General features: G+C 31.7%; 1 protein-coding gene across 1 annotated transcript in view; it reads right to left on the reverse strand.

Moving 5' to 3' along the window:
* Positions 1-15,822, reverse strand: part of LOC108736005 — an 88,882-nt gene extending 73,060 nt beyond the window's left edge. Inside the window, exon 1 of the mRNA XM_025976431.1 lies at positions 15,478-15,822. Within this exon, the coding sequence (XP_025832216.1) occupies positions 15,478-15,651 (174 nt within the window). The 5' untranslated portion in view covers positions 15,652-15,822. The remainder of the gene's footprint in view (positions 1-15,477) is intronic.
* Positions 15,823-16,148: the final 326 nt, after the last annotated feature.

The following is a 16,148-nucleotide window of genomic DNA, read 5'->3' on the forward strand; positions in this document are numbered from 1 at the left end:
GTTCAATGTTTGCCTTTGACGAAACGTCCACTTTAGTGTCCTACGTTCCACGTAAGAACAGTTGTATCATTGTTTTGCAACGATACACCATGATGAAAAATTGGATGCAACAACTGGAAAACCTGAAATGATTGTAGATTACAATCACACAAAAGGTGGTGTCGAGTCGATGTAGTGGACCAGATGTCTGAAGCATACAACTGTGCACGGGCAACTCCTAGATGGCCACTTGTTGTCTTTTATGAACTTTTGAATGTGGCAGGTATTAATACATGAAGAGTATTCAACACCAACAACCAAACATCAATCCGCCATCGAAAATTTTTAGAGCAGTTAGGATATGAGCTTATTCAGGATCATATTTCAAGAAGATCTACAAATAAGAGACTTCCACGTACAATTCGATTACGTCTTCAGGAAATGTGTGGAAAAGAAACTGAAAATGTTCCTGCAAACCAAAATCCAATTTATGGTCGATGTCTGCTATGTTCGTCCAAGAAGAATAGAAAAACCATTTGTCATGACTGTTATATAGGGGAAGATACAGATGAGTAGTTCCAGTTATCTATATGCACTTATGTGAATAAAACATCTTTTGTTTAGTTTGTACATTAAACCAATCCTCTGCAAGTTTTTTAACAAAAAAATATATTTTCTTTTTTTGCATGCCTATTATCAAATATAATGTTGTTCTATGGGACGTATAATTCTATGGTTATTTTATGTCAAAGTATAATAAAATGTATAAAAAATGTACCGAGACTTAATAAAATATGTATATCGGAGTCGTTACTGCAAAAAAAATTGCAACTGACAGCTTTCATTAATTTTTTTTTAATATCGGTCCCTCAGACCGACGTTGCAGGAATTTTACTTCTACAGCACGTTGCAGACGGAGGGTTAAAAGGTATTGAGTCTTTCGATTACGGTCTCCAGTTACTATTTTTCTAGTGTAATTATTAATTAATTAAGTGGTCTCTTTGACGAGTAGATTATTGGTTAATATTACTAAATGCTAGAAACAATAGTTATCTGTTAAAAGACTACATGCAAGACTAAAAATCAAATTAGAAAGAATTTATATTCTAATCTAATTTTCAAGTGATTATCGACTTTTGCATTGTAACAATAGTAAAATTGTAAGCAGTTCTGAAGTGGTTCTGAACAAGTTCTGTCATAACTCATCAAACAAATGTCAACCAAACATTTGAAAAATAAACACATTTTAGCCCAACATCTATATAAGTTTTTAATAACACTACAGGAGAAAACAACGAGATAATTTTTCTGTATGTTACAACAAGTAGTATCTTGAGTATAATAAAGACAAATTACTTCCAAAAGTTCGTCGATAGGTCCATCTCGTTCATTCTTCAGTGAAAAAAATAATACCTCATTCTTTTAGTGTATAATGATCTGTTTAGATTTCATCCTTAAAATCAACAATTTATTTTTTTCATTTCTTCTTAGGTACCTACTTAGTATATAATACTACCTTTAGTAAACTTTTACTTTTCTTAATGTAAGGCTCCATGGTCAACTTATCACAAATTCCACGATTCCAGTTGTAAATGTTGTTATATGTTTATAAACTTTATAAGTCATAATATGAACAAAAGTAAATTAAAAGTTGGTGCCCTGCAGAAGATTGGTGCAGAATTTAAGATAATTTAGTAGCGTTCTATATGTTATGAACAGGTAGAGTTATCCAAGCTAACACATATGTTCCCATAACAAAATCACACCACGCAAGAAATGGCGTGTTTCGCACTTATTGCAGCATCAGCTAGTTTAATTTATAAATATAGGTGCATTTTCACCTTTACTTTTAAGACTTTTTACGTCTGATTAGCTGCCGCCCATAGGGTATTGCTAATAAGTAATTGTCCAAGTGTTTCTTAGGAATAAAGTTGGTTTAAAAGATTTTGAGTTCTTTTTAAAAAACAAAAGTTCCGAGAAGAAACCAAAACTGCAGTACAAGGTACACACTTTTACCTACCTAGCTTTCACCAACCTTCCTAGAATTAGGCAAACAGCCTAAAAAAAGGACAAATCTGCAGTTAAACAGATATTTATGGTTACGTCCTCGAATTTGACTGGAAGAAAGCTTTTTAGTAAATTCTCCGAATTCACCCCAAGCCAACCGAGGGTATATAAACCTCTGGAAAAGAGAAACGGAGAAGAACATCTAAGCACTCCACTTAAATCGTTTCAAAATCGTCACCGCCTTGTTCCATAATTATAGTTAAAGTTGATTAGTAAGTAAGTAGTGTATTGTTTATTTTAATAAAGTAAAACTGAGAACTTATCTTTGCCGAAACTTTGATTTTGACTTCCAAGTCTTAACCATCTCGCAGGAACCCTAATTAAAAGTTCCCGCGTATAAATATATATATTTATCGGCGACACAACATATAGAAGACGTCCAAATTAATAACAATGGCGTGTATTGATATTCTTAGTTCTAATAATGGTCTTTGTTGATAAAAACTTTGTGTTCCAACTCAGCGTACTCATGACATTAATGTTCTAATGGTTATTTTTAGATGCTATTTTGCACACATTGATGTACTCATTTTCCATTTATTTCTTTACATTTTCTACCAAACATGTACGTGTAGAATTTGCGTATCATTATAAAAATGTTGTTTTTCACAATGCTGCTCATCAACATCAAAAAGTAATTAGCGTGGAATGTTAGTTTACGCTGTCTTAACGATAAACGATATTTGAATATCTTCAATACAACAGTTATAAAGCTTAGAATTGTAAAATAATCCGGGAGGACATGTATGTAGCGAATAAATCTGCATATATGTTAAAGTTAATTCTCACATTGATAAACATCCCAAGTGAACAAAGCCGTGGGCACACAACTGGTTATAAATAATTACATGATTTTCTTATCGTTGATTCCAGTTCAAATGTCGCAAATTAATGTGGAGCCGGAGGCGGTTGTGGTTTGAAAAAAAAACAAGCCACACACAAGATTATATTGACCACGTTGATATCTAATAATGCATATGTAGATAGATTGCAGTTACAAATACCCAGTAGTACCAGGAAAAACTGAACCAAAATCCTCAAAAACAGGAATTATTAGTGTACAAGGTTAACCAATTGTAGATTAGTTTACAATTGTCACACTGTACACTACTAACGTTGGAACGTAGTCATTTTTCAGTAGTACAATAAAAATGAACTACTAATAATTAATCCTTCATTCGGATTTAGCTTACTGCTGCAAATTAAATTAGGAATTGTCGTTTTAAAACTCAGAAACCGAGGTTTCTTGACTTGATTAAAGTATGTATACTGTATACATACAAATGGGATATTATAGCATCTTTAGTCATGAAGAAGAAATGAACCACAACCCACAAACAGAAACATAGTAGTAGGAAATTGGTTTGTAATAGCCACAGTATTTACACTGCCAACGTTGAATCATGCCGTCAGTTTCTAGTAGTACAATAAAAAAAAATTGACCCATAAATAATTAAATGACCCGTTTCTTGTCATTAATTCGGATTCAAATTAATCCGGAAAAGTAAAATGAAATTGGAGGGAATTGTGGATTGGAAAAACATCTGGTGATATTTTTTAATAGCTGCCTAAACATGCAGACGGGTCACAGAAAATACATGTCCCGAAAAAAAAACAGAACCAGAATCCACAAAAGCAGCTATTATTGTTAGCGTATAGCAATTGCAGATTAGTTTACAATTGCTATAAAGTGCATCATCAACGTTGAATGACACTATCAGCTTTTGGAATGACAGTACCTAGATGGTAGAAGTTGATTACAATTCCATTTCGTGATCACACCAACAAGAAAAGGTATCAATTATCAATTTCACATTATTTTTACAAAAAATGGAAATGACTAGATACCTATTTAGCAAATTTCGAAAACAATCGTCTACAAACGGCACAAAAAAATTGGTATATACAAAAATGTTGATTAGTATTAACAAAAAACAGGCTCCATCTCATTTTTGTGTTGAAGAACCTAATTTTTATGCCTATACACATATATGTACGCAACAATTAAAATAAACAAACAAAGATTATAAAAACTAAATATTGTCCCATAACAGGTATATACATAAATTAAAAATAGCATCTTAATTATACTAGGAACAAGTCAGAAGTAATTGTTTAAAAGTAAATTGAATAAATATTGACCAATGTAGGTGCCTACTTAATTCGTTTCTTTGTATTAATAAGTAATATAAAGTATTTGTCAATCACAATAACAGATATAGTTCTTGTACTATACTATATCTGTTATTGTGATTGACAAATAATGTAGGTGCCTACTTAATTCGTTTCTTTGTATTAATAAGTAATATAAAGTATTTGTCAATCACAATAACAGATATAGTATAGTACAAGAACTATTGTACTGACTATTTTGCTGAAAGAGCACAAATATAATAATTTATGCACTGACAGTAAATTTCTANAATGTAGGTGCCTACTTAATTCGTTTCTTTGTATTAATAAGTAATATAAAGTATTTGTCAATCACAATAACAGATATAGTATAGTACAAGAACTATTGTACTGACTATTTTGCTGAAAGAGCACAAATATAATAATTTATGCACTGACAGTAAATTTCTACAGACACAAAAATTTAACATCCATTTGTAATTATTAAAAAATAAACGACAGAGTGATTTCCTACGTACTTAATAAGTAGGTTAATTTTGTATTTCTCATATAGAGAGAACGTCTTTGATGACTTACATCATAAAAATTTATTTACAGTATAAAAATATCTATTTTCATTAAATTACTAGATTTCACCACTTTTGGTATAATGATTGTAAATAATTGTAGAAAATACAAAATTGGTCTCCATATTTGTCAAAACATAAAAAGTGGTACCTAGGCCTTTTTGCCACAATGCTTGGCTAACAAATAGCTACCTATTACCTTTAAGTCGCCTTTTTTAACAAAACAATATAGGGTAAAACACCCGGTAGTCAGCCCTGCACCAGTACTCAGCCTTTACAGACATTATTTCTATATAAATAGTGTTGAATTTTGTTTACACCTATAAAATAACGTTTAAACGAACCCGTGTTTCCTTATTGGCTAATAAGCACACCTACGAACCAATAGCATGTCAGGTTGACGAGTTGCATTCGTTCATTTGTACTGCCGCTAGAGACATGAACAGGCGTGTTGTTTTTTTTTTTTCTAAAGGAAACGTGAAATTACTCAATTTGTTTTAGAAATCTATCATGTCGAAAAGACCAATTCGCTAATACAAAGAAGATCAACTAACACAAGCTATGGCGGCGATTAGAAATGGGATGAAGATTAGAGAAGCTGGTCAAGTTTTAAGCGTTCCGCGAGGGACGTTACAAGATCGACTACATTTACGAGTCCCAGAAATGCCCCGTAAAATGGGACCAGGCTCGGTGCTGACCAAAGAAGAAAGTGCCTTAAAAGACTGGTGCATTGCGTTAGCAAAATGTGGCTCCCCCTTGAAATGTGATGATCTGCTTAATACCGCGCATAATATTATTTCCGATGAAAATATGCCAAACCCACTTGTGAATAATAGGCCGGGAAAGAAATGGTATAATATTTTGACTGATCCAGACCGAATATTTAATAGCGACGAAACTATAGTGTTGTTCGGAGTCATTTCGTTTTTTCCGGACAGAGGATTTAATTGTATTCTTTTGCACCCAACTTCACATTTAAGCCGTATAATTTTTATATGCCTTGAGAGCTCATATAGCAAGAATTGTGTGCGAACAATTCCAATTAATTCTACGCAGTAGTTTTTGGTTGGTGCCCTTTGAAATATGGAGAGCGATAAGCAGCATTTTCGACATATCTTACTGTTTTACTACAGAAAGGGTNATTATCTTTTTTTGTTTCAGGTAAGTCAAATTCCATTAGAAAGAATAGATTCACCAACAAAGGTGACAGGTAGGCAAGAAGTAGCTTTTAATTTATTATAATAGTCAAACTGATGAATATATTTTAATTGAAATTTAAATACATTTAAGGGTATTCAATATATTCAAATGATGCTCAGAATAAGCTTCAATTCGGGAAAATGCATTAACTATAACTTTAAAAACCTATTACGATAACACAACCCCTAAAAAAAATAAATGACTGTAACATGCAAGCTGAAGCTCTTCAATGTCGCTGGGTATATGTTAGTTGTCCTTGTTATAAAAAAACCGCTGTGATTTACTACTAATTCAGTCATATATGTTACCAAATGTTCTTGTTTTTACTATAGTTACTAATTGGGTAATTTGTTAAAGTGTATCTAATAGAACATGGAAGTATACAAATAGTTATCGTTTTGAGCGTTGACCTTTCTTGGAGGATTAATAAATGGAACATCTTGAATGAGATATTGGATTCACCCCTGTAACCTTACAAGTGTTGATTTTTCGTGTGGGAAGTCCATATGGTTCCCACTGTTTCGATTCAGTTGTACCCTCGCCCTCAAGACAAGTGTAACATCCTTCTTAATTTTTTGGAATCTTTTATCAAATAAGAGATTGGTAAACTTTGACTTTCAACTCTTAAACTTTTTATATACGCTGATTAGCAGTAAATGTCGGAGATGTCTGGAAACTTTGCATAAACGTTCCTTACACAACGTAAATGAGAACTAAGAAAGGATTTTTTAAAATTCAACACCTGGAGGGGTGAAAAATTTGATTTGTCGATCAAAGTACAACCCATACTCGTTAGGTTCTTTAGGTACTTTAGGTTCGTTATCATCATCATCATCATCATCATCATCATAAGGTCGTCAGTCCTAAGACTCATTGGACATGCTCCTCCATTCTTTCCTATCCTCTGAGCTAATCTTCGCATTTACCTAGAAGTTCCACATCCTTAACTATTTGTGAACAGTAATCTTATCTAGGTCAACCTCTACTCCACTTAATTCCTATTTATGCTTCTAATATGTCTTTAACTAGCCCTTCATGCCTGAGAAGGTGTCCTACCAACCTGTCTCAGCTGTTATATATATATCTTGCGCCCTCTGTTCGTTGATATTCTTATTACATTTATAGTTAACAATAAGATAAACAAGCAAAATTCGCTAAATAAACTTGTTGTATTTAGTGACTAATGTGTCGCGAATATGAACCTTGAAAATGTTATGTCTAAAGAAACTAAGATTAGATCGAATAAAAAATCTTTTCTTGTTAGCTCCTGCAAAATCAATTATTACAAATTAAAACTTTGCTCGATACAGACCATTGTGTTTAATTTTAATAAAATCTCCCTAATACCTTCAACATTAACAGTATGCCTCCAGGATGGTTGTTAGGAAAGTCGGAAACTGGTTGGATAGTCAGATATTTTTTATGATTATATTGTTAAAGGTTTAAACCGCTTAAAAGTCATTGGAAGAAAACAGTAAGGACTTGGCAGTATAAACCAGAAAATGTCAATAGCGTCTTAACGAAATTTACATTTTGTCCACTCTTGGAAACAACCCTTCGTGACGATCATCTACCTCGAACAATACGAAATGGCTTCAGAAAATGTGGTCTATTTCCTTTCGACCCTGATGCTGTCGGTTACAGTAGGTGTATACAAAACATCCTAGAAAAATCAAATTTAGCTGTGGACAACGAATCTCAAATAATTATGTCACCACAAAAAATACAGACATCGCAGAAAGTGTTAAAAAAAATTGAAAACAACTTCTTGGAAAAAGGCATAACAAATGTAGAAAGTATTATTACAGAACTTGAAAACATTAAGAATGGATTGGAATACTTCCCAAATAACAAATCCACAGAGGCATTGGCAATGTCGGATGGGACACTAGAGGTCTGTAACAATGAAGGGGTGGTAATGAATGAAGTACCGAATGAATCTCTCGCGGGATGCGAAGTATAATTACTATTTGATTTTGATGAATTCAGTAGTGTCAAAAATACTGAGACAGAAACCGTTTCTACACAAATAATCGACAAAGAAGATTGAAGTGTTAATGAGCCCAAACTGAAAAAACCAAATAACGAAAATGAGAATCATTGCCAGATGAGTAAAGAAGACAAAGAACATTTGCGTGAACATGCATTTTTAAGAGAAAAATCAGATATTGTATTGAATGAAACAATAAAAGAAGCAGAGGATGAAAAAGAGAACTATCATCCGATGGATAATGACGAATTATCTGAAGGAGTAACTGAAACTAGAGACAATATTAAGCACCAATAAAATTTTTGATCAGGAGGATTCGATGAAATCGAATAGTGTAGTAAATCAGGTTTTAATAAATATAGAAAATCCAGACGATATGCCGAATGACTATGACATATCGAAAAGTAAGACCATTAATGTCTTGCAAAACATTTCTATTAAATCGTCCAATAAGAGCATTTATACACATCTGTATTTTCCTAGCCCAATCAAATCTAATACAAAACGAATAAAAAAAGACGCCCCTTCCATCAGCGATATCATCTGAAGAGTTTAGAAAGATCCTACTGAATAAAGAAAATGTAAAAGAGAAACATACAGAGGAAAGGCTACAGAGAAAATTAGAAAAACAGAAACGGTTAGCAGAAAATACTCAGAATCGGAAGAGAAAAAAACGTAAAAACGAGACTGGTGATATAAATAATAATATGAAGGTGAAGGAAAATTGTGCAAGATATAATGCAGATATGGACAGTGACACGGAAGATAATGAACTGAAAAATATCGGTTGCGACCAGTGCCCAAAATGGTTTCACCTAAAATGTTCAATTTTTCAAGGAAAAAATATTGACGAAATAAAAGACTGGTTTTGTATGTGACTTTTGTCAAACTGCAAAAGTTTCATTTCACTTTGACATTGCTTAGTTACTCCCCCCCCCTTTTAATGTAACTTTTTCATATCTGATTGTTAAGTAAACTTATTTTATGACCATATTGTTACCTATATAAATTCAAAACTCCATGTTTCAATTAGTTGATAGATACTGTTGTTATTTGTGCATTTTCTAATGGATTGTTAAGTAAATAAATGGATATATTTCTCTTCTTTTGTTATATTCGCTCATGACGTGCAATATAGGTAGGCTGACTAATGAAATAACAGTGGCTGACATTAGATTTTTAACGGTTGATTTAAGGAAGAATGGTCTTATTTGCAAAAAAAAAAATCAGAAGCTCAAAATGCCATAAAATCAAACAAAAACTAGTTTATGTACATATTAGAATACTAATTATGCTATAACTATATACGGAAACTATTGCATTTTCATGCACATGACTAATTTTTAATTAAATGTAAACAATAAAATTTCCTTCAAAGGCTGACTACTGGCGATCTTACTATAAGCTACCAAGAAAAGTATATTCATCACATCAGATAGTTTGATTTTCCTCTGAGGGCCCTTGTATTAGTAAACTTCTTGCGGTCACCCGTACGTGACAAAATGGTAAATATCGTCTGATTATTACCTATGTATGGCTTTATCAATATGGAATTGTCAACCTGCGTGAACCAGTCATGAACAACTGTTAGAATTGCCACCCAGAGGTGCCTCAAGTGTATCAAAATCTTTTGCAGTTCCTGACGATTAAAACAACCAGCCATACAACCAGCTTTGTCATTTGTTTATGTTTCGATATTATTTATGACTTATCGGAATCGATATAATATAAGCGAACATTTTGCCAATAGAGAAATGTAAAATAATGAATGAACAGTATGAATAGAGAACTCCGACTGTAAAAACGTATGTGTATAATCTTTCTTATATAAAAACATTATTTTGTATTGTGCCGGACATTATTTTTGAAATAACCCTCCTAACTTACACAACGTAATATAATAATAAAATGGGATGATTATTAAAAGAGGATTTCGAGGGGCATTCAACAAAAGACGACTGAAACGTAAACACCTCCTGGTGATTGTGAAATATTGAAACTGTACAGTTATAATAATTCTATAATAAACTTTATCACAAATCCATCGTTTTACTACATAACCCTATAAAAAAAAGTACGAAAGAGAAAAGGGAGTTAGTTGCGACTCACCATTGAATGTATAAAGAAGTTAAATAAAACGTCGTCAAGATCAAGACTATTTATTCCAACAAAATCCTATATTCTAACGTCATAGTGTTTAATTTTAAAATACATGATAGGAGACGTTAGGAATTAATTTCTTTTAACGAACTTTATGATTCAGAAAATCCGTTGGCCGTGGGATTTATGTACTGTAAACGATAAGCATTGTATTACATGTTTATGTTAGAGTTAAGTTTTCAAAACAACTGGGTACGGCGGTTGAAAGTTCGAAGAAACCAAGTAACGGAAATTAATGAAAGACTATAGGTTGAGAACTATCAGCCGTTAACCCAACTTTAAATGTGATTGGATCTGTATATGTTGGAGGGAGAATGCGAAGGCATAAAAAAGGTAAAACTTGGAAAAATTGGCAGTTGACGCTGTCCCGCTTATTGTTAGGTTCCACCCTGCTTATATGTATTTTCAACACTCTGTACTTTTAGCCTGTATTGCGTTTGTAATATCATTTATCTCATTAATTGTCTATGCAACATTCATATTAATCAATGTATGACCAATAACGTTTTGCATAGCGAAACCATACTGTTATATGAAACAGTTCTCCTAAACCATTTATTTTAATCGATGCATTACCAATATTTTTATGAAGCAGAACCAAACTTTATTATAAAAGACATTTTCGAAAGAATGATAGTTAGTTAGTTTTTTGACTAGTATGTAACTAATACTCAACACTCAACTCGACCCATGTAAGTTCTTTTTGTACACCTTTTAACAAGAATTAAACTGTTAGTAGTTTTGCCACTTGGTTTTTTCTTTAAACAATTCCACTNTGACTTCCAAGTCTTAACCATCTCGCAGGAACCCTAATTAAAAGTTCCCGCGTATAAATATATATATTTATCGGCGACACAACATATAGAAGACGTCCAAATTAATAACAATGGCGTGTATTGATATTCTTAGTTCTAATAAAGGTCTTTGTTGATAAAAACTTTGTGTTCCAACTCAGCGTACTCATGACATTAATGTTCTAATGGTTATTTTTAGATGCTATTTTGCACACATTGATGTACTCATTTTCCATTTATTTCTTTACATTTTCTACCAAACATGTACGTGTAGAATTTGCGTATCATTATAAAAATGTTGTTTTTCACAATGCTGCTCATCAACATCAAAAAGTAATTAGCGTGGAATGTTAGTTTACGCTGTCTTAACGATAAACGATATTTGAATATCTTCAATACAACAGTTATAAAGCTTAGAATTGTAAAATAATCCGGGAGGACATGTATGTAGCGAATAAATCTGCATATATGTTAAAGTTAATTCTCAAATTGATAAACATCCCAAGTGAACAAAGCCGTGGGCACACAACTGGTTATAAATAATTACATGATTTTCTTATCGTTGATTCCAGTTCAAATGTCGCAAATTAATGTGGAGCCGGAGGCGGTTGTGGTTTGAAAAAAAAACAAGCCACACACAAGATTATATTGACCTCGTTGATATCTAATAATGCATATGTAGATAGATTGCAGTTACAAATACCCAGTAGTACCAGGAAAAACTGAACCAAAATCCTCAAAAACAGGAATTATTAGTGTACAAGGTTAACCAATTGTAGATTAGTTTACAATTGTCACACTGTACACTACTAACGTTGGAATACCATCACTTTTACAGAAGGACAATAAAAATGAACTACTAATAATAATTAATTCATTTGGATTCAGATTACTGCTGCAAATTAAATTAGAATTGCCGTTTCAATACTCAGAAACCGAGTTTTCTTGACTTGATTAAAGTATGTATGCTGTATACATACAAATGGAATATTATAGCATCTTTAGTCATGAAGAAGAAATGAACCACAACCCACAAACAGAAGCATAGTAGTAGGAAATTGGTTTGTAATAGCCACAGTATTTACACTGCCAACGTTGAATCATGCCGTCAGTTTCTAGTAGTACAATAAAAAAAAATTGACCCATAAATAATTAAATGACCCGTTTCTTGTCATTAATTCGGATTCAAATTAATCCGGAAAAGTAAAATGAAATTGGAGGGAATTGTGGATTGGAAAAACATCTGGTGATATTTTTTAATAGCTGCCTAAACATGCAGACGGGTCACAGAAAATACATGTCCCGAAAAAAAAACAGAACCAGAATCCACAAAAGCAGCTATTATTGTTAGCGTATAGCAATTGCAGATTAGTTTACAATTGCTATAAAGTGCATCATCAACGTTGAATGACACTATCAGCTTTTGGAATGACAGTACCTAGATGGTAGAAGTTGATTACAATTCCATTTCGTGATCACACCAACAAGAAAAGGTATCAATTATCAATTTCACATTATTTTTACAAAAAATGGAAATGACTAGATACCTATTTCGCAAATTTCGAAAATAATCGTCCACAAACGGTATAAAGATGTGGGTATATACAAAAATGTTGATTGGTAATATCACAAAACAGGCTCCATCTCATTTTTGTGTTGAAGAACCTAATTTTTATGCCTATACACAAATATGTCTGCAAAAATTAAAATAAACAAACAAAGATTATAAAAACTAAATATTGTCCCATAACAGGTAAATACATAAATTAAAAATAGCACCTTAATTAAACTAGGAACAGTCGGAAATAACTGTTTAAAAGTAAATTAAATAAAAATTATTCAATGTAGGTACCTACTTAATCCGTTTCTTTATATTAATAAGTACCTAACATAAAGTATTTGTGTTCCAGTACAATCAAATTAACAGATTTACTATAGTACAGAAACTATTGTACTGGCTATTTTACCCAATGAGCGCAAATATAATAATTTATTCACTGACAGTAAATTTCTAGACACAAAAATTTAACATCCTTCTGTAAGAGAGAGATTTCCTATGTACTTAATAAGTAAGTAAATCTTATATTTCTCATATGGAGAGAATGTCTTTGATGACTTACATACCTACATCATAAAAATTTACCTACAGTATAAAAATATCTATTTCCAATAAATTAGTAGATTTCACTACTTTTGCTATCTATTACCTTTAAGACGCCTTTTTTTAAACAAAACAATATATTGTTAACTATGTAGTACCTATTTGAATCATTTTACAACATTGTACCATGACAATAGCAAAAAAAAATTGATTGGTCTTCTTTATCAAATTCCTTTATGGCTCATTTTCAGTGCATGTACATTCTTCAGATATAATTGCCATCATTACAAAAAATATGAATAAATGTACCACAAATCAAAAAGGAAATTCATCAGTTGGATTGGATATAACAGACTGGCATCTGTTTCGTAGAATATTATCAAAACCTTCAAGGACACTAACGAATTGCGTTTCAGAACGAAAAATTATAAAATTCCGGCAAAATGTCTCTATCCATAAAAAGTTACATGTAAAGCAAAACCTAACACTATAACCATTTCACCTATTAAATATCAATAAATTCACAAAAAAAATAATAAACAAGATTGTTACCGGTTGTATTTTACGCCTGTGTCGCTGAATATACCTAACATTTGCACCATTAAGAAATACCCAATAATTTTTTATCAATTTTGGTTTTCACTGATAACCTTAGTATTTGATAAATAATTGTTGCTAACATAAAATGCACTATTATGCATTTTATTGCGTTTATGCTTGCATTTAATTCAATTTTTAATTAATATACACCACCACATTTTTGGGTATACTTTTAGTAAATACTACCTAGCTTTAACCGCCATTTTGCACAACACCACACCACACAATCACGCGTTCGAAACACCAATGCTGCAGCTGTTTCCTTTACGCTGTTCGCTTAAATGCATACCGGAACTATACAACTACCACAGCGCATGTCCTACCAGCTGATCATAGAATGGTATACTCCGAGTCACAGAATATCATAGCAAATTCTTACTTTTATTACAAAACTAATAAAGTAGTATATAATAAACGATAATCAAAAGTAAATGAAAATAATTTCGTGTATATCGCAATATTATTGTAATTTACTAGTGCAAATAAAACATTTCTATGCTGTTAATGATTATTAGATTAGATGTATCGTAGTAAACTTTAAAATTTAAATAAAACGCAAAATAAACTTTTCACAAATGCATTGAATTCACGACATAATTATACTGCTCTGTAGCTTTATAATGTAAAATTAGCAAAAATATAGTTGTGAATTCAATATACATAGGTAGCTATTTTGTGAAAAGCTTGTTTTGTATTATTAGATTATATAGACTCAACATTATTATAAAAACCAAGTAGGTACCTACAAGCCAACTCAATATTATATTTCTCAATCAATTGGAAATGGTTTGTGAATATTCAATGTGCAAAGGAATATGTTTGTGAATGTATATTTTTCGAGGAAAACAGAAAAACAAGTTTTTAGTGCCCTTAACAGTAACCATAAGTAGTATTAATATAAAATAACATGCTAACAACCACTCTTTTTCATTCCTCTAGAAATAGAATTTCACACAATGCCTCCTTCTCCAAATTTTAAGTGTGGTCCACCCAATTGTCATACAGTCTATCGCAGACTGTTTTAGGTAAATGCATCTTACATTAGGAAATAACTAAGACTGATAAGCAAAAAAAAAGGAATAAAATTAAAAATAAGAAAGACTGAAGAGACTGCCAAATCAAAATATTAGATGAACATGCATGTTCATACTTATTAACCGTTCCCCTTGCTAATGTTTTACATTCTCTTTTTGTGACACTCGAACATGAACACAAGATAATCAATTCAAAGTCACCAACAGAAATACTTTATCCTTTTTACGTTTGATGATCGAAATTAATATTACTGTGGTACAGAAAATCATCATGAGTTTTCATAAAATTTTTAGCTGATCAATACCGCTTTTAGTTTGTGATATACATAACTTAATCACCTTAAAAGGAATTATACTTACACAATTTCAAGACAAGGTAAATACATTCATAGAATAAACTAATGTTTGAGAAAATGTAAAACTTAATTCACAATCAGAGTTATTTTATCTTCAAAAGGATTTGAATACATAATTGTGACATAAGTACCATTTTCACTGCTGCTTTAAATTTTAATTTTGAAGAACCTCAAACCAGAGAAAGAATTGTATTTTAAAGACAGTAGCTCTCATTCATTTTTTGAATTTTTTAAGATGAGATTAACCATCAATCTAAAAACATAAACATTAATAAACAGGAAACTGCTTGCCTTATACCAAATCCACTAAATATACCTATTTGTTGATAAAACAAACACGTATGTGTTAAAAATTTTAATAGTTTTTAATTTATTGCAGCAATTCGGCGATTTATTGCTTAAATACTCTAATTATTATGTCACGTAAATAATAAAATGTTAACAAAAAACGAAGAATTAAGAATGCACGTCATTAGTAAATGTAAATGTAAACTTACTTTAGCTAGTTTTTCGACAGGTAGTAAATGCGTAGACCTTTCGTGAATGTCGGTACCTGACGCTGATCTGGAAATATCCTTTTTTGAACTATTATTTGAACCACCTCCAGATGAAGCAGTTGAATCTTGACTTTTCCTTTTGTGTTCGTGTCCGTGTGGATGACTGTTACCCATATTATCAACTTTTTAAAAAAATTACAGAAGGCACATTACTAAGACACTGCCACGAATACACTAAAGTTACCTGAACATACTGAAAATTTATCACCTTTATACGTTATTCCGTGTTAGTGTTGGTTGTTAGTGTACGGAATGATTACTTTTATACATTAGTGTAACAATGGCGTACGCACATTTGAACTACTTCGCGTTGCATATAATCTACTTATCATAAGCGCCAATAGCCAATTTTTTCGCTATTCGCAAACAATGCAAGGAAATTCGTCTTACCCTGAAATGATTGTTTAATATAATATTTTGTAGCTTTTTTACTAATTTTCTATAGCATTTGATGAAAAGATGAATTTATGAAGTTTTTATTTTAACTTAACATTGCATTGAATCAACTGGCATACAGGGTGTCTCGATTGATATATAAAAATAATATTTTTAAACATTTATGAAGCAATACTTTGGCATTTTTTTCATTTTATATATACCAGTACTCAATC

This window comes from Agrilus planipennis, unplaced genomic scaffold, assembly GCF_000699045.2.
Source record: "Agrilus planipennis isolate EAB-ADULT unplaced genomic scaffold, Apla_2.0 scaffold75, whole genome shotgun sequence".
Classification (NCBI taxonomy): domain Eukaryota; kingdom Metazoa; phylum Arthropoda; class Insecta; order Coleoptera; family Buprestidae; genus Agrilus; species Agrilus planipennis.